General features: G+C 41.2%; 1 protein-coding gene across 2 annotated transcripts in view; it reads right to left on the bottom strand.

Annotated features, from left to right (window-relative positions):
- Positions 1-15,311, bottom strand: part of CTNNAL1 (catenin alpha like 1) — a 79,049-nt gene extending 63,738 nt beyond the window's left edge. Inside the window, exons 1-2 of one of the 2 annotated variants that reach the window (XM_010365595.2) lie at positions 15,050-15,311; positions 201-390 (exon numbers count right to left, since the gene is read on the bottom strand). In XM_010365595.2, coding sequence (XP_010363897.2) covers positions 201-390; positions 15,050-15,190 — 331 coding nt within the window. In that variant the 5' untranslated portion in view covers positions 15,191-15,311. Of the gene's footprint in view, positions 1-200; positions 391-713; positions 924-15,049 lie in introns of those variants that run through there. The other variant, XM_010365594.2, reaches the window with a different exon arrangement.
- Positions 15,312-20,209: the final 4,898 nt, after the last annotated feature.

A 20,209-nucleotide genomic window follows, 5' to 3' on the forward strand; every position in this document is an offset into this window, starting at 1 on the left:
TGAAGGAGTCCTATGTTTCAGATTTAGGACTTGATCCAAGCGAAGTGCAATATTTATGGAAGCTAATCCAGACCTTTAATGTTTGAGGCAGCCATAATCAGAGAGCTATATATCATCATTCAAAATAAAACAATAATTTTTCATCATAACCAAAGCAATAAAAATGGTTTGAATAGTCTTCAAAATCAATATCCACCTACCTGCTTGTTTAGCTTCAATACAGGCAATATTTATTTCTTCTTTCAAATCCCAGTTTTCATTGGCTATAGCTTCTCCTACTTTAACAAATCTTCCAACTGCCAAGTTGACAGCTTGTCCTACACGCTGAATTGCTTGCAGAGTTTTATCAGACTTTTTGGTATTATCTTTATGATTAATAAGTGTGGTGATCTAAAAATAAAAGAAAAAAGCAACTTTTATCTCAATACCTCTTTTTTTTAAGCTGTATCACAAAGTCAAAGAAAATTAAGCCTGCATACAGGATAGCTCAATAGACTAGAGATGTTTTAACAGAGACAACCAGCAAAGTATCCTGCATCATTCCTTAGGACAATGTTTCCATTAATTACAACTCCAAGTTCACCTGAGGGCAGTTATCTGGGGCATGCAGTTTATCTGCGGCATACAGTTCCAGAGGCCCTCCAGATCTTTCAGCAAATCTTAAGGAGAAAAGTAGGAGCAGACAGATCATTACATTCAGAAAGTCAAAGTACCTCAGGTCTCGTTTCCTCTACTACGATTTCAGATGCTATGAGAGTAGAGACAGCTCTTCTTCCTCTCCATTCCACTCCGTTGCCTACCATGGTGCCCAGGTTGTACGAAATAGTACTTGTGCCATACATGTTTACCAAATTAACTAGATACTTTAGAATGAGCATTGCAATCTATATTTTATATTTTGCTAAGTTTTGTTGCATCCGACTCAAAATAAATGAAATACCAAGAGTCTTAACACTTGATCCCAGGCCCTGAAACAAAATACAAAAGGTGACAACTTCAGCTCACTGAAAGAAACATAATTCTTCAAAATATCTTAGAAAACTAGTACATGAACTATGCTGACATCTAAGAATATTTATTAAAGAAATGTTGTATGAAAAACAACTACTGCTCAATGTACATGTACTAGTTTTAAAAGAAGAGCAAGAGAATTACAAGAAGGGGAAGAGAATCACTGTTACTCTTTGCACAACTACTATGTGCCAAGCACTTTACATGTATGTTTAGGTATTAACAATTTAGAATTAATAGACCTAGGTTTGAGTCTTGGCTCGGTGACTACTTGCTAAGTAGTCTAGGGAAATTTAATCTCTAAATTTCCTCAACTACAATATTGTTTTTCATCAAATTCTGAATATCTACTATAGGCCAGTTCCTAAGGATGCATCAATGAACAAGACTAAGACAATCCCGCCCCCATTAGGTTTACATTATGGTAGAATAGCAATAATTCAGTTACACAAAATATATTTGTTGCACACTATCATATCCCAAATAAAATTCTAGGCAAACCTGAAATAACAATCAACAAGAAAGAAAAGCCCATGTTCCCATGGGGCTTACATTCTAGTGAAGGGGGAGAACCAATAATCACATAAATAGGTAAACAAAAAATAAACTTTAATATAATTGTTATGTGCAAAATGTTAGGATAGTGTGATAAAAGTATCTGTATAGCTACCTGAAATTGATTGGTCTTCCTTCTAAGAGGAAGTGATATTTAAGCTGAGATCTAAATGACAGCGAAGTGGTTAGACTGGCAAACATCAAAGGATAAAGAGCATTCTAGGAAAAGAAACAGCGGAGGAAAAAAAAAGCCCTTAGGAATGAGCCTCTCCTGTTCAAGGAATGAGGTGAAGTCGGAAGTGGCTAAAGGATAGTGGGTCGGGGGCAAGTTAAAACCAATATCCAAGAGATGGGATGGGCAGGGACCAGCCTGGAATAAAGGGTTCTGGAATTGGAATAAAGAATTTATATTGGCCAGGTACGGTGACTCATACCTGTAATCCCAGCACTCTGGGAGGCCGAGGTGAGCGGATCACGAGGTCAGGAGTTTGAGACCAGCCTGGCCAACATAGTGAAACCCCATCTCTACTAAAAATACAAAAAAAAAAAAAAAAAAAAAAAAAATTAGGTGTGGTGGCACACGCCTACAATCCCAGCTACTTGGGAGGCTGAGGCAGGAGAATCGCTTGAACCCAGGAGGTAGAGGTTGCAGTGAGCCAAGATTGCAACATTGCACTCCAGCCTGGGTGACAGTGTGAGACTCCATCTCAAAAAAAAAAAAAAAATTATATTTTATTCTATGTATTACAGGAAGATACTTAAGGGTCTTTAAACTAGAAAATACTATCATCTCTGTAGTAATTTGAAGTCATTGAAGGGTTTTTTTAAAACAGGAAAGTGATATAATCTCTGCAGTGGTTTGAAGCCACTGAAGGTTTTCTAAGCAGGTGTTATAATCTCTGTAGTGGTTTTAAAACATGTCCACAAATTCTCCCCTCAAGAGGTAGAGCCTCATTTCTCTCCACGTGAATGTGGACTGGACTTGGTGACTCACTTCTAATAATGGAATAAAGTGAAAATAATGGAGTGCTTCTAAGAGTAGGTCATAGAACACATGGTGGCTTTCATCTTATTCACTCACTCACTCACTCACTCTCTGCAGGACCAATCACAGTGGGAGCAAGCCAACTGCCACAGAATGGAAGGCACTCAAGCAACCCTATGGAGAGCCCCACAAGGTAACTGAAGGCTCTGGCCAAAAGATAGTGAAGAACTGAGGCCTCATGCCAACAGCTGAATGAATGAACTTGACAGCAGATTCTCCAGCCCCAGTCAAGCCTTTGGATTACTGCAGGCTTGGTCAATCATCTTTATTTTGATTTTATGAGAGACCTTACTCCAGAACCACCAGGTAAGCCACTCTGGAATTAACCTGCAGAAACCATAAGATAATGTTTGTCGTTTTAACGCACTAAATTTCAGTTAATTTGTTCCACATCAATAGATAACTAATATAGATTTTGGTGCCTGCATCTGGGGTGAGGCTGTAACAAAACTTAAAATGTGAGAGTGGCTCTAAAATTGGGCAGTGAAAGTTAAATGAACTTTGAGTGAATAAAAACTAGAAATGTCAAAGAAACTTTGCAGAAGCATGATGACCTTTGAGGAAGCTGTCTTAGTTAGGGCTGCTGTAACAAAATACCTTAAACTGAGTAATTTATAAATAACAGAAATATATTGCTTTACAGTTCTGGAGGCTGGGAAGTCCAGGATCAAGGCACCAACAGACGTGGTATCTACTGAGGAGGACCCATTCCTCACAAGTGGTGTCTTCTATGTGCCTCACAAGGCTCCCTGAAGTCTCTTTTGTAAGAACACTGATCCCATTCATGAAGCCTCCCTAGTGACATAATCACCTCCCAAAGGCCCCAACTCTTAATACCATCATTATGAGGGTTAAGTTCTAACATACAAACTTTGGGGGAATGCCAACAATCAGGCCATAGCAGAAGCTATGGGTGAAAGCTTAAGGAAAAGTGAGAAAAATCTTTCTGGAAACTGGAGAAAAGGGGTTCCTTGTTATATGGTGACAGAAAGTCACCCTCATTAACATGAAAAGGAGAAAATATACCTAATGAACTGGAAGATCTAACTAAGGAGATGTCAAAGCAGATTTTGAACGTGCTACCTGGTTTCTTTTCGTTGCTTACAGTAAAATGTAAGAGAAGAGAAAAAGTAAAGGAAACACTGATAAATATAAACAAGCCAGAACTTGCTGGTTTAAAAAATTCCTCCTCCATGCTGTGCATGGTGGCTCACGCCTATAATCCCAGCACTTTGGGAGGCCGAGGTGGGCAGATCACCTGAGGTCAGGAGTTCGAGACCAGCCTGACCAACATGGAGAAACCCTGTCTCTACTAAAAATTCACAAAAAAAAGAAAAAAAAAAAAAAAAAAAACCAGCCAGGTTTGGTGGCACATGCCTGTAATCCCAGCTACTCAGGAGGCTGAGGCAGGAGAATCCCTTGAACCTGGGAGGCAGAGGTTGTGGTGAGCCAAGATCATGCCATTGCACTCCAGCCTGGGCAACAAGAGCAAAACTCCATCTAAAAAAAAAAAAAAAAATCTTCTCCAGATGGCACACCATACTAAAATTAAGAATGGCTTCCAGGCAAAAATAAAATCTAGGGCTGTGTCAAGAAAGCACCTAAAGATGAAGCTAAGGGTAAGACCATAAAATCTTAAGATCTTGGCCAGGTGCGGTGGCTCACGTCTGTAATCCTAGCACTTTGGGGAGGCCGAGATGGGCAGATCACAAGGTCAGGAGATCGAGACCATCCTGGCTAACACAGTGAAACCCCGTCTCTACTAAAATACAAAAAAAATCAGCCGGACGTGGTGGCGAGCACCTGTAGTCCCAGCTACTCAGGAGGCTGAGGCAGGAGAATGGAGTGAACCTGGGAGGCAGAGCTTGCAGTGAGCCGAGATCACACCACTGCACTCCAGCCTGGGCAACAGAGTGAGACTCCGTCTCAAAAAAAAAAAACTTAAGATCTCAGAAAAGTCCAAGGTGTTGCTTCAGACAACCATTCAGTTAGACAACAGATCCCCTAAGAAGCCTAAAGGTATTATTCCTCAGCAGTCCCAGCAGAAGCCCAAGTTAAAGAAGAGCATATATCAAAGAGACTTGTGGGTGTGGCTTTTGTGTAGTAGAATGAATTCAATATGACTCACAGGAGACAAACAAAATTTTTTAAGATAATCGTATTGACAGAAACACTATCAGCTTGGACTAAAAGGGAATACATCTTTATATGAAAAGAAGCTTTCATACCAGCCCCTGCTCCAAACTTCCAAAGGCAGGCAATAGGCTGAGAAATCTATGCTGCTGCAAACATGAGCTACAATTCATGTAAAAGAATGAAAGAATGACTCAGAGGGCAGAACCAAGAGCCATGAACTATTCCCAGGACTTGAGTCTTAATCAAGGAACTGGCAACATTTGCCCACAAGGAGTTCAGAATACCATAAACCAGTGGCTCCTATTTTTTTTCCATTTTTCAACAGGGGTATATAGCAGTTATTCTACACTTTTTATTTTCTCATTTTTTGAACAGTAGAGTCTATAAGAGGTCATCCTAAAGCTGAAAGATGTTACACTCAAGGAACTACTACATACAAGAAGTCTTTCCTGGATCATATTTATAATAGATGCCAACATCGTGGATTTCCAGCTGATGTTGTGACTTTGGAGAGGATAAGGATGGGGAGAGGTTACTTGCAGGTGGGAATAAGGTAAACAATTTGTGGGCAGAGGTTAGAGCATAGGGAGTTTTAAAATATGTCCACAAATTATTTACTATTCCTCCCTTAAATAGGTGAAGTCTCATTCCCCTCTCCTTGAGTACAGGCTGAACTTAGCTACTTATTTCTAACTAGTAGAATAAAATGGAAGTGACAGTATGCTACTTTTGAGGGCAACTCATAAAGTCACTGTGGTTTCCATCTTTCTTTCTCTCTCTTCACCCTAGGGAAAGACAATTCCCATATCACGAAGACACTTGACTGGCCCAGTGGGAAGGCTCACATGATGAGCCTAAGGAAACTGATGCCAAAAGGTGCTCATTTAAGGTCACACATCTAATAAGTGGTAGAGTTAGGATTCAGAGTCAGACATTTCAATTCTAGAGACCATACTCCTAAACACTACCCTATAATGTCATACAACAACCCAGTGAAATAGGTTAATATTAATCATCCTCATTTCCCCAATTGGAAAATGGGGGTAATAATCATCCCTATTTTACGAATGAGGAGGTTGGACATCAAGAAGTATGGGAGAGTTAGGATTTAAATCCAGATATTCTGACTGCAGAGACTAGCCTCTTAGCCACTTAGCCATTTTGCCTTCTCTGCCTTATAATGTTAACAAGAAGAGTTGGCTGTGTGCAGTGGCTCACACCTGCAATCCCAGCACTTTAGGAGGCCGAGGCAGGCGGATCATGAGGTCAGGAGTTTGAGACCAGCTTGGCCAACATGGTGAAATCCCATCTCTACTAAAAATACAAAAATTAGCTGGGCGTGGTGGTGTGCAACTATAATCCCAGCTACTCAGGAGGCTGAGGCAGGAGAATTGCTTGAACCTGGGAGGCAGAGGTTACAGTAAGCTGAGATCATGCCATTGCACTCCAGCCTGGGTGACAGAGTGAGACTCTGTCTTGAAAAAAATAAATAAGAAGAGTTGATAAAATAATGAAAGTATTGTGTTTAACATAGTACCATAAACAGAGTTTATTGTAAGCGTTCAAAGACATACTATAATTAGCTCTCTTACTTAATCCTCAGGTATTATTAAAGATTAAAAAACTGAGGCTGAGTGAAATTGCATACTTGGCTCACACAACCAATAAGTAGCCTAGTTTAGAATTTGAACCCAGGTTTAAACTGATACCAAATCCCACTTAATATTCCTTCTTTTACTGGAGGTTTTCAATCTTTCCTTTTTTTTTTTTAATTGAAATGTTACCTAAAAGCCCATTGCATAATCATGTAAAAGAGTCACAATAATTTTAATTTGGAGAATGACTGTAGGCCATGCTGCTGGGAAGCAGAGAACAAATACAAATCTTATTGGTACCACCTTAATCCTTTTCCACACCTGACAGACTCTAGGGAATTGTTACTATCACATGAAAAAGAAGAGAACTTGCCCAGCATTGACTATTCCAAGCTACCATCTTGGAAGAGACTCTGCAGTGGAAAGGAGTTAAAGTTCTTGCTATAGATGGAATGTTTGTGTCCGATTCCCCTCCCCCTCTGCAAATCCTTACGTTAAAATCCTAGCCTCCAATGTGATGGTATTAGGAGGTGGGGCCTTTGGGAGACGATTAGGTAATGGGGGAGGAGCTCTCATGAATGGGATTAATGCCTTTTAAAAGAGGCCTCAGAAAGCTCTCTCACTCATTTCCATCCTGAAAGAACAGTGAGAAGACAACTGTCCATGAACCAAAATGTGGGCCCTCACCAGATACTGAACCTGCGTGAACCCTGATCCTAGACTACCCAGCCTACATAACTGTCAGGCATAAATTTCTGTTGTTTAAGGCACCCAGTCTATTGTATTTTTTATAGCAACCCAAACAGATTAAGGTGGTTCAGTGTATTAAATATTTCATTTACATAAAGTTTTAAAATTTCAGTTACAAAGAAAATATCCTGCAATTAGGCTAAAATATCAACTATTGTTCAGTTCCAAAAGAAGCACCCTCCCCAGTGCATAATTAGGTGTGGCTGCCTTCCTTTTACTGGAAAGCAGTCTGGGAAATGTTTAATCCAAATATAGCATGCCTTTAAAATTTTATTTAGAGGAACTAAGTCAATACGTAACATACCTTATTTAAGGTCTACTTGTGTTCTAAAATTAGTTTCAAATGTTTTAAAAGGTAGGTTCATAAGTTATACATGTTGATTGTTTATAAAAAAGAAATGGAAAATACAGGAGAGCCTCAAGAAATAACAATTACCCATAATTCTACTATCCTCTGAGAATTCTGGCATAATTCGTTCCAGTCTTGTTTTATACATACAGATACTTAAATACACAGTTTTACAAAATTGAGATTAAACCTTAATTTCCTTATTATATAAAAAATAAGACTAGTTAACATTTATTAAGCACAACAGTACCAGGCACTAGCCTATGTGTTTTACATGTATCAATTCTTTTAATGCTTGCTTCTCCAGTATCTAATAGGTACACACTATTATTACCCTAATTTTACAGATAAAATATCTGAAATTTGAAGAGGTTAAGTATTTGCCCAAGGTCACAAAGCCAGGGGAACTACCTACACTCTTAATCACTACACTGTCTCTCTTACCTTCCAGGATTATGTTAAGGACCAAGGGAAAGACAACTAGCAAGAGTGCTTTGTAAATTATAGTATGATAAATACAATCTTAGCTATAGTTCTGCAAAAATAGGAGGCATACTAAATTGAGAGTCATAACTTGGAGTTGCCCTGACACCAGAGAAGAGGGCAGAAAAGGCATCCCTTGGGGAAGAAAGAAGATCTGGTGTACTGAAGAACTCTGCTGTGGAATAAAAGAATAAGAATTAGGGTTTACATGATAGCTTCTAACAAAGGGTGTCAAGAAGTGCAAAACACCAAAGCATATCCCAGCAGTTACGGCCATGAACATCATTCTGCCTGGGTTTGAATTCTGGCTCTGCCATGTGACCATGTGGCAAGTTATATAACCTTTCTGCAACTCTGTGTTCTCACCTGTGAAAATGGAAATAGTAATTGTACCCGTCAGCCAGGTGTGGTGGCTCACGCCTGTAATCCCAGCACTTTGGGAGGCCAAGGCTGGCGGATCACCTGAGGTCAGGAGTTCAAGACCAGCCTGGCCAACATGGTGAAACCCCATCTCTACAAAAATACAAACAAAAAAAAAATTAGCCGGGCTTGATGCAGGGTGCCTGGGTGCCTGTAATCCCAACTACTTGGGAGGCAGAGGCGGGAGAATTGCTTGAACCCGGGAGGCAGAGGTTGCAGTGAGCGGAGATCCCACCATTGCACTCCAGCCTGGGTGACAGAGTGAGACTCCATCACAAAAAAAAAAAAAAAAAAATGCATATATTCACCTACACAAATCAGCAAAGAGCAGAGAGGGCACCTTATGTACTCTCTTCATCCACAACTTACTACAACAAGAATCCTGAATACTGAATAGCTTCCAGGACAATGCAGAGATTAATGGGAAAATGAGGTAGGCTACCTTAGAAATACAAGGGGTCTGTACAAATAGTGAATAAAGGAAATCCATCATAGACAGGAAAAGATTAGAATAACATTCCACATCAGGGTGGAGCTCTGTGGCAAATATCCTTCTTCCCTTCCTTGGATAAAAGCATTATAAGACTGGGAGTGGGAGTTCTGACAGGAAGAATAAAGCGATTATTAAAGGAGGTGGGGAGTTGCTCTGCATAAAATATGCTTGGTTCTTAGCCCAGGGCTTTTCAAGAAACTGTCTGAATTATAAAATATAAAACATATGAGTATATATATAACATATATGTGTGCAGTTTAAAGAAATGAAAGAAAGACCTGTGTAGCCACCACCAAGCTTAAGAGAAAATGTCAGTATCTCTAACAGCCCATGTACTCTGTGGCTACTCCTTGTCCATATCACTCCCTTGTCCCCAAAGAAACCATTGTCCCAATTTTGTGTTCATCACTCCCTTATTATAACTACTGCACATACAGTATACCCTAAATGATATTTGGTTTAGTTTTATCTGGTTTTGAATCTTCATTTTTTTCATTCAACATTATGTTTTTGAGATTCATCCCCATTGATAATTATAGCTGTGGTTTACTCATTTCAGTGACAGAGTATATCATTATATGAACATAGCACAATTGATGTACACATACTACTGTTAAAAGACATTTGGGAAGTCCAGTTTGGGGCCATCAGAAGTAAAAATGCTATCCACATTCCAGCCCATTTTTCTTTTTCTTTCTTTTTTTTTTTTTTTTTTTTTTGAGATAGAGTCTCACTCTGTTACCCAGGCTGGAGTGCAGTGGCATGATCTTGGCTCACTGCGACCTCAGACTCCCAGGTTCAAGCAATTCTCCTGTCCCAGCCTCCCAAGTAGCTGGGATTATAGGCATGCACCACTATACGCGGCTAATTTTTGTATTTTTAGTAGCAACAGGGTTTCACCGTGTTGGCCAGGCTGGTCTTGAACTCCTGACCTCAGGTGATCCACCCACCTCAGTCTCCCAAAGTGCTGGGATTACAGGCGTGAGCCACCACTCCCAGACCCAATCCATTTTTCTAATAGGCGTGCAGGGGTTTCTCTAGGGGTACTGACTTAGGAGTGGAATTGCTGGGCCACAGGTAATGCCCACCTTCAATCATAATAGATTATACCAAATCATTTTCAATATGGTTGTAACAAGGATATTCCTACCATGTCCACATCCCTCACCAACACTTAATTTCATTGTGGATTTTTTTAGCTTGTAGTTCATTGATTTCTAATGAAGTTGAATATCTTTTAGCTGTTCTAACAAAGGGTGTCAAGAAGTGCAAAACACCAAAGCATATCCCAGCAGTTAAGGGCATGGACATCATTCTGCCTGGGTTTGAATTCTGGCTCTGCCATGTGACCATGTGGCAAGTTATATAACCTTTCTGCAACTCTGTGTTCTCACCTGTGAAAATGGAAATAATAATTGTACCCATCAGCCGGGCGTGGTGGCTCACACCTGTAATCCCAGCACTTTGGGAGGCCAAGGCTGGCGGGTCTCCTGAGGTCAGGAGTTCAAGACCAGCCTGGCCAACATGGTGAAACCCCATCTCTACAAAAATACAAACAAACAAAAAATTAGCCGGGCTTGATGCAGGGTGCCTGGATGGCAAAGCAAGTCCATCCACCTTGTTTCTCTTCTGCCTAATCTTGGCCCTTTGTGCTTTCATATAAACTTCAGAATTACTTTTATCAAGTTCTACTGAAAAATCTTGCTGAAATTTTCATGGAAATTGCATTAAAATGATCAATAGGGATAACTGATATGTCTATAATATGTCAACCTAGGCTCGAACACAGTACTCTTCTCCCATTTATTTAGATCTTTTAGCTGTTTCCTCTTCTGTGAAATTATTTTTTAACTGATTTTTAATGGCTAATCTTTTTTTTTTTATTCATTGGAGTATTTTATTTATTCTAGGTACTACAAATCATTTGTTGGTTATTTATGTTGGAATCATATTCTCCTACTTAACGACTTATTTCATTTTGATGAACAGAGGTTCATGCAGTGTTGTGATCACAGCTCACAGCAGGCTTAACCTCCCCAGCTCAAGCAATCCTCCCACCTCAGCCTCCAGAGTAGCTGGGACCACAGGTGCACACCATCACACCCGGCTAATTTTTTGTATGTTTTGCAGAAACTGGGTTTTACTATGTTGCCCAGGCTGGTCTCAAAATCCTGGACTCAAGGGATCCACCCACCTTAGCCTCCCAAAGTGCTGGGATTACAGATGTGAGCCACTGTGCCTGGCCTAGGTTCTTCATTTTAAAGAAGTCAAATTTATCCATTTTTTTCTTAAGGTTTGTACTCGAGGTATACTAACAAATCCTTTCCCAGCATAAGGTAATGAAGATATTGCCCTATTTTTTTTTCCCTAAAAGTGTTGTGAGCTTTTACTTTCACATTGTCTTTAATCCATCTGAAATTGATGTTTTTACTGGTATGAGACAGAGATCCAATTTCATATATTTCTATTTAGATATCCAATTGTCCCAGCTTAATTTTTTTTAAGTTCTTCCTTTCCCCACTGACCAGCAATGCCAATTGTTATTTACCAAGTTTCCATGTATGTGTGGATCTGTTCTAGGGTTTTCTATTCTGTTTCACCGGTCTATGTTTTTCAACCCTGTTCTGATACCCACATTGTCTTAATTACTATAGTTTTATAATGAGTCTTGAAATCTGGCAAAGCAAGTCCATCCACCTTGTTTCTCTTCTGCCTAATCTTGGCCCTTTGTGCTTTCATATAAACTTCAGACTTACTTTTATCAAGTTCTACTGAAAAATCTTGCTGAAATTTTCATGGAAATTGCATTAAATTGGTCAAAAGGGATGATATGTCTATAATATGTCAACCTAGGCTCGAACACAGTACTCTTCTCCCATTTATTTAGATCCATGTTGGCTTTCGGCAAAATTTTTAAATTTTCTCCATGAAGTTTGACCACTTTTGCTATGTATGTATAGAGAAAGATCTCTATCTCTGTATATATATAACAAAAGTTATATATTCTTAGGAAGCTCATATTTTGCTGTTATTGTTAATATAACTGGATTTTTTAATAATTACTTTTTCTATGTATTTTTTATTATTTTAAAATTATTTTTTAAAGACAGGGTCCTTGTTGGCCAGGGTGGAGTACAGTGGCATGATCACAGCTAACTGCAGCCCTGCACTGCTGGGCTCAAGCCATCCTCCCATTTTTTAGCCTCCTGAATAGCTGAGACTAGAGTAGCTGGGATTACAGGCAGCAGCCAGAGCGCGTGTGCCTTGTTTGTTATCAACGTAGAAAAATGCAATTGATTTTAGTGTCTACATTCAGTGACCTTGGCAGACTCTTTTGAGTTTTCTATGTAGGTTATTATATCACATTGAGATTTTTGGTTTTTCCTTTCCTATATTTATTCCTTTTATTTCTTCTCCTTGTCTTATTACACTGGCTAGAATTTCCAGTGCAGTGTTGAATAGAATCTATGATAGCAGGCATCTCACTCTGGTTTCTGGCTTTAAAGGAAATGTTTATTTTAAATTTGACTGTGGCTATGATGTTAACTAAAAGTTTTCTGTAGATACTCTATCAGATTAAGGACATTTTTTCTTAATACTAGCTTCCTAAGTGCTTCTTATCATTATTAGAAGTTGAATTTAGTTGAATGCTTTTTCTGCATCATTGTTATGAAAATATATCTTTTCTAATTTGTGAATGCAAAAAAACTGCACACATTTTTCTAATATTGATATAATCTTGCATTCTTAGAATAAGGCCAGTAACCCAGGACTTTTCACTTGGAGAGTCAGAAGCCAGATGATACCAGAATAGAAACTATCTACTTTAAACTGTATAGTGCCAGTCCTACTTGTTTACCTCAAAACCTTGCCTCCTCCATGACATCGCTGCTGACTCATTCATGCCTTCTCTGAGCCTTTTAGAGTATGTACCACTGATGATGTTCATTTGACATTTTGCATGTGCTATTCTGTACATGACCTATCTACCAACTAGAATATAAGCCCCTCAAAAAACAGCAACAAATAAGCACACAATAAATGCTTGCTTAAAATGTTTAAAATATCCTTGTGGATGAGATGGTGAAACATGAGTTGGGTAATAATACAGCATTCTCAGAAAATGAGATTTTTAGACATATGAGTTTTCTGGAGAACTGCTATTTTAATCGCCTAACACTGAAACTTTAAAATCATTCTAAATTGTACTTCCCTGTTTTGTTAACCGAGTATTCTGGCCATGCTTAATACACTTCTTGATTTTAACTTTTTCTTGTTAAGGACAGCCAATTATGAAGAATATCAGTTATGGTGTTGTGGTAGAGACGTAGCTGTAGATACACAATGTGTGGGATGCAAATCCTCAGCTGTGACCCTGAACAAGGCTTTAACAGGAAAAAAAAAAAAAAAAAAAAAAAAGGCAGGCGTTCTTCCCCTTTGGCATTGACCTCTAACTCTCAGCAGTGATTTACACTTTTCTTCCTCTGCTTTCCTACTCTTCCTTGGCTTCTTTCACCCTAGAATTACACAATGCAGAACTGTAAGACTGATACATTTTTAGCAGTGATACTGTGAAAAGTTGCCATTTCTCCAGATTATGACTTTCTAGCTTGTTTTTCCACTGTGTACTATCTTTTTCTAAGGACCTCATTACTGCTTCTAATCTCTAGAGAGGACACAGCTTACGGTGTAGCAAAGAGAACCATCTGGAGTCAGGGTACCTGGATTCAAATTCCAGTTTGGCACTTATTGAAAGCCCTAATGACATATTATTTAACCTCACTATTCCTCAGTTTCCTCGCCCGAACCACGAGAATATATACCTACCTCACATGATTGTTATGAGAATTAATGAGAATGAGAATTAATGCCTCTTAAAACTGCTCCAATATTTCTCATTTTGGTTGTGTTTGTGCTAGTGGAGATAGGGGAGGAGGGGTGGATCTGACATTACTGAGGGATCCCAGCGCCCCTTCCCACTGGTCAGAGCCTCCATGAGACACAGGAAAAGAGGGGGAGAGTGTCAGGTATATTCATCACTGCTCTGTTAGCCATGCAAAGGTGAAGAAAATAGGGATGTTTATTTAACCAGCATAACAGGAATCCAGTGACATGTGTGACTGCTGTTTTCAAATATTTGCAGGGCTGGACTGGAGAAGAGATAATAGCATTGAGAATTCTATGCAACAGCTACAGGCTCCCCTTCACTGAACATGTTTAAGCAAGGTACTGGCGGCCAGGTGTTAAGGATGCTACAAGAAAGAATTTTTAAAGTTGGATAATCTTTAAGATTTCTTCTATCTCTAAAATCTTGGTAATCCTAGTGTGAGTCACGAAGCGGTTACAACCTAGATGTGAGTCACACATCGCCAACGCGCTCCCGAAGGCACAGAATTCACTCCTCACAGTGCTTGGCATCTTACCACAGACCTAAGTGAGGAATTCTAGCCCTGAAACTGCATATAACCCAGCTCAGAGAAACAAAAACTTTCCTAAAACTCAGGGCGTCGGTTAGCTGATTGGGAAATACAGTAACGCACACATCCCAAACGGGACTTGGCAAAACGGTGTGCATCTGGATTAACTGTCGGACAGTCTCCACGTCACTTTTCCACGAGGCCGGACAGAAACGGGCAGAAGTGAGCAGCAGCAGGTTCTGGGGAAGGGGCAGGGTAGCCGGGATGAATGGGAGCCCGGCGAACTGACCCACGGCGGGGAGGGACAAAGGATCGGGGAGCGCATGCTGGGCGGGGAGGCCAGGAGGAATATCCCAGGCGGAGGAGCCGGGCTCGGGACCGGGCTGCGAACTGGTGACAGAGTCGCTTAACGAGGAGGGCCCTAAGTGCCAGTGGGGGGGGCGGCTCGCGGGGGTCCTCGCCCCGCGGAGGGCGCCTCGCCCAGCCGGGGGCCACCGGGAGCCGCAGACCCGAGGCAGGTACTGGCTGTAAAGGCCTGGGCCGGCACCCGCGCCCCCCAGCCTCCCCTGCTGCCAAGTCCACTCAACCCTGCCGCCGGAGTTTGGACTGTCCAGTCTCTCGCCGCCCGGGCCGAGGCCCGTCCCGGAGCCCCACACAGGCGGTCGGACAACAACGCCGCAGTGCCGGCGCAGAAGGTGGGGCAGCGACTGCCTCTCGTCCGGTTGCGCGAGCGGCGGCCGCCATCGCGGGCCGCGGCGGGTGGAAGAAGAGGGGCAGCGCCGTGCGCCACTTTACCTGAGAAACCAGCGGGAGCAGCGTCTGCTCCACCGAGCGAGTTTTGATCTCCAGTCCCGAGTCGAGGGCGAAGCCCAAAGGGCCGGAGCCGTAGACTGCTCCGGCGCCGCCAACGCCGGCGGGTCCGGGAGAGGCGGCCATGGCCCTCGGTCTATCCCGCAGCCGGGACTCCGCGCCACTGCTAGCCCGCCGCCAGTCAGTCCACCGCCCGCGGCGGTGGCGACAGGACACCCGCGCCACCCGAGGCCCCGCCCCCAACCCTGCGTCCCCGTATGGCCCCGCCCCCGCAGTACAGCCTAGGGTGGGCTCCCTGCAGCCCCGCCCCCTAAGCCGGGTCCCGCCCCCGCACGGCCCCGCCCCTATCTCGTCTCAGACCCCTTCCAAGGGTTCCAGGCACCATCTCGCCAGGGTGGCGAAGAGACTTAAGCAACAGACTGAGAAGCATGAAGAAATGTTTTGTCAACTACCATATCGGCCAGTGAGAACCTATCAGAGTAATAAAGAATCTCAGGCTGGCCTGTCCACCCGGACACCTTGGCCTGGATCATTTCTTCTTCCATAAGACCAGATTGATGAGCTGGGTACCATCAACCTGAGGCATCAGAAAGCTCTTTCCCAGGCACCGCTGAAAGGTGCTTCACGGTGCTTCAACCTGTCGCTTCAGCTTCATCCACCTACCAGTGCTGCGCAGATGTCTTTGGTATTGAAGATAGCCAAGCTTCAGCTTCTTTTTCTTCATTCAAAAAGGACAGGTCCTTAAACCAACTTTTTCTTCCAATTCTTACTTCTCAGCCAACCATCTCACCACTTCCTCACCTATCACAAGGCCACGTTCCCCTGTGCACTGAGGGCCCTTGACCTCTATAAGGCACCCAGTGTCCACTCCCCGGACACACCTTCCCTTATGAAGTTGACAGTATTTCATAAGAATGCAGTGTACACAATGGTGCCGGAAGAAATGGCAAGATAGAAGGCCTAAGAGACAGATGGATGGATTCATGGAAGTTTGGCTTCACAAAAGATCAAGTTTTTCAACACACAGGAGATTAAGTTTACCACCTGATTCATTCAACACTAGTAATTTTATTTCAAAATATAAATATTTCACATTAACAAAGAAGTTACATCAGTAGTTTGTCAAAGCAAGTTAAAGCTAAGAAACAGCATTTTTGTGAGAACAGAGAGTATTTATTGTATTTGAATATTCTTTTTTACTTTTGAATTGCCTCCTTCGCCTGAGAACCCGGGGATATTATTTTCACAGAGTTATGTAAGCAATTACAACTCTATATCAAATCTTAGTTCAAAATTAAATTGCACTGGAAATACACTTCAGTTACCTAAATAAGTGGCACTGCAAAGGGCAAAGGGTTTTCTTTGGGATGGCTACAATGCGAGTTACATCTGCTGGGTCTCTGCGATAAAAAAGAAATGGTATTTGATAATAAGCCAAAATGATCAGGATTTGCTTCCATACTTTTCACTGTGAAATAAAAAGCTAGCAAAAAGCTAGTAAGAAACCAGGTGTCTAGTAAAGAACTCTGGACTTGGAGTCAGAAGTTCTGCAACTAAATACTGGCTCCATCATTTTGTGGTATAAACTTAGGGGAATATCACCAAAAACTTTTCAGAGCCTTCAGAGCCTCCAGAGCCCCCCCCAACTTTACAACAAGGATAATACTGTCTGTCTCGCAGGGCTGTTACAAAAGGTGTCTGAAAACTATATGCCATACAAAAGCATTATTAAAATGTAGTATCATTATATCACCACTGTATTTGCACATTAATCCTTGAAAAACCTGCAAAATTCAACACAAATACTGATTTTACACACCATAGGCGGAAAGAATCTCTATACCTTAAGTATAGCTCTAAACAGCAAATATGCTTGCTTTCTAGACTTCAAGATTTATTACACACTACATGTTACCACAGTAATAGATCTGCCATTCAGTATTTCCATTAGGGATGTCTTCTCAAACAGCTGTAAACTTGATCAAGTGCCATGCTTCCCAAAGGACCCTGTAGTCCTTTGAGACGCTCTGAGGAATAAAGATGGGGAGTGCAGTCTAAGGTCAAACAGTGTTTGTCCCCTCTTATAAATTCACAATGTGTAATAGCATGTTCAAAACTCTTAGAAGTCCTACAGAAAGGAAACAAACTCAGCATTCCTTCATTTTAATTGACCATGCAATCCCCCACCCCCAACACACACATACTTTTTTCTCTTACATCTATTAACATCTCTTGGAACTACTGCTATAAGGAACACATTTTGCCAAAAGCTGCTTGACCATGAAGAAAAGGAAAGTGAAGTAGAACAACGGAGAGAAAAAAAAAAGAACTCTATTCTACTCTGAATTCTGTTACTAACTGGCTGTATGTATATGTCAGACAAGTCACTTAAACCTATAAATTTGTGTCTTTCTCTAGAAAGTGACAGGACCACCCAATTTTAGAAGTCCCATTCTAGCACAGAATTTCTGACTCTAGTAGACAGAACTTGATTTATAATTCTCTTGAACTATCAAAAATAACCAATCAGTGGCTGCAGATAGCATGTGTGTTTTTTTGCAGGTTCCCAATAATCAGTAAGTTAATAAAATGAATATATTTTGATGGCAGAATGTTGAAAGACAAGAAACTAATAAAAAGTACTTGTTTTTAGCTGGAACTAGCATTTGGAAGTAATGCTAGCCAGAGGCTATTTCCACTGTGAAATGCACACTCAAAGTCCTAGTGTAATATTCTTGTAAGGGTCTTAGGAGGCCCCTCAGAGGAAACTGCAGAGTCAGGGTTAGAGTATGAGAAGTCCTAAAGGTTTTTGTTTTTTGGGTTTTTTTTTCCTATAAACCCTGAGGTTGAAAGCTCTGGATAGCTCACCTACATTACTTTCCTCTAATCTAACCCCTCACAGCCTGAATTTCTGAGTATTTCTTGCCCAGTAGTGACACATTCCTGAGGCACTAATATAACCCAAATGGAAACTACAGGGCCTAGGAAATCCAGATAGGTCACAATGAGTTCATGTGAAGATCAAGGTGAGCCAGAAGATCTCCTCTGCAAGCCATTTAATAGCCCTTTAACTGTAATAAGCAGCTCCACTTTCAAAAGCTACAGAGTTTGTTTACTTACAGGGTCTCCATCTAACATGTTGGATTTCTTCCCACTGTCATGGGTCAACCCACACTAGTCTCAGAAGACAAGGGAAAGCTCTGCCAGCTAACCACTTCTTATCAAAGAGGGTGTGAAGAAACCTTGCAATTTTAACAATAACTAAGACCAGTATGTAAGGTGGTCTTACAGAGATCACTTGCAGGAACTGACATTAATAAGAACACTTCAGAACTCAAACAGCACTCACATACCATGGAATTTATGCTAAAAATCCCATGCCTTCTTCTCTCTTAGAAAAGAGAGGAGCACACCTGTGTGGAGAGCTTGTATTTTCTCCCTTCCCATCCATTCGGTTTACAACTGAATAGCGAATGTGAACTTGAAACTAATCTTTAATAAGTCTATAAAATGCAAGATATTATGACCAATTTCTGTACTCAGATTTTACTGAAGTGACTTCTACTTCATCAATGTACCGTCTGTTTCCAAAGAAACTTCCTCTTTCTGGGTCAAATTCTGACTGAGATTGTAAAGGCAGGTTATCTTTGAGACTTGAGCTTAAATTAAAACTCCTACCTTTTCATACCACTTGATCTGTTGCCCTGTTCAAATTCTGTTCTGTTGCCCTGTTCAACCTCCCTCATTGCATCTGAGGAATCATGCTGGGATGCTTCTTTCTGGTTTGGAGGGTTCCAACAATACCTACCCAGCTGGTGGACCTTCCTAGTCCTTCTGCTGTTGCTGTAGCAATGGGGCAGTTCAAGTTTCCTGATCATGGCTGTGAAGCACTCTGGGGCACCTCTGCTCCTGGTATTTCAGGGTGATATTACTGCTAATAACACCTCTGCTAATTTTGGTAGCTCTAAACTATTATCTTAAAGACCTCTAAGAACCTTATATTTATGCTAATAATTATCCCAGCAAGAACATTAGCTCTAGTTTTTTGCAGTATCACTTTATACAGCTAAAATCACTTTGTATATGTATAGTAACTCATTGTATATATTTGTCTCTGATGAATATGTACTAATTACAGCTATACACTAACCAGTGCATAATGAACAAAAATTAATGATTTTTTAGCCTTTTAATGCAAAAAAATTAAATTTAGTATTACATATGATCTGGCTAAGAGCAAGAGGCTTTTTTTTTTTTTTTTTTTTTTTTTTTTAAATAAAAATTTTAAGAGTCTCACTCTGTCGCCCAGGCTGGGGTGCAGTGGCTGGATCTCAGCTCACTGCAAGCTCCACCTCCCAGGTTTACGCCATTCTCCTGCCTCAGCCTCCCGAGTAGCTGGGACTACAGGCGCCCGCCACCTCGCCTGGCTAGTTTTTTTGTATTTTTTAGTAGAGGCGGGGTTTCACCGTGTTAGCCAGGATGGTCTCGATCTCCTGACCTCGTGATCCGCCCGTCTTGGCCTCCCAAAGTGCTGGGATTACAGGCTTGAGCCACCACACCCGGCCAAGAGGCCTTCTTATGAGTGATCTCCATCACCCTGTACAGTGCCTGGCACGGAGCCTAGAGTTTAGCAAACTCTCAAGAAATGTTTCAGTGAATGAATGAATGATTGACTAAAGAAGAGCATGAGTTACTTAGTGACCAAATCTAATACTCAGTGAAATAGCTGATTATAATCGCTAAATGATTCATAATAGAAATAAAGAGATCTGTATGCAGTCTACTCCATACAAACAGAAGATCTCATGGTAGCCTTTTCTAAACAACATTTTTCTTCAGCAGTATACGAATAAATTTAAGCTGATCATAATTATCAGTGACTTCTTAGGGAGATGTTTTAGGACAAATTATTAATATTTCTACCTTTAAATACTTTCCAAAAAGGAAATCTTCAACACTTAAGAACTACCCCCACTTTTTTTTTCCCTTGGGACAGTGTCTCACTCTCTCACCCAGGCTGGAGTGCAGTGGCGCCATCTTGGCTCACTGCAGCCTCAACCTCCTGGGCTCAGGTGATCCTCATACATCAGCCTCCTGAGTAGCTCGGAATATAGGCACACCACCATGCCCAGGTAATTTTTTTTA

This window comes from Rhinopithecus roxellana, chromosome 16 (assembly GCF_007565055.1).
Source record: "Rhinopithecus roxellana isolate Shanxi Qingling chromosome 16, ASM756505v1, whole genome shotgun sequence".
NCBI lineage: Eukaryota > Metazoa > Chordata > Mammalia > Primates > Cercopithecidae > Rhinopithecus > Rhinopithecus roxellana.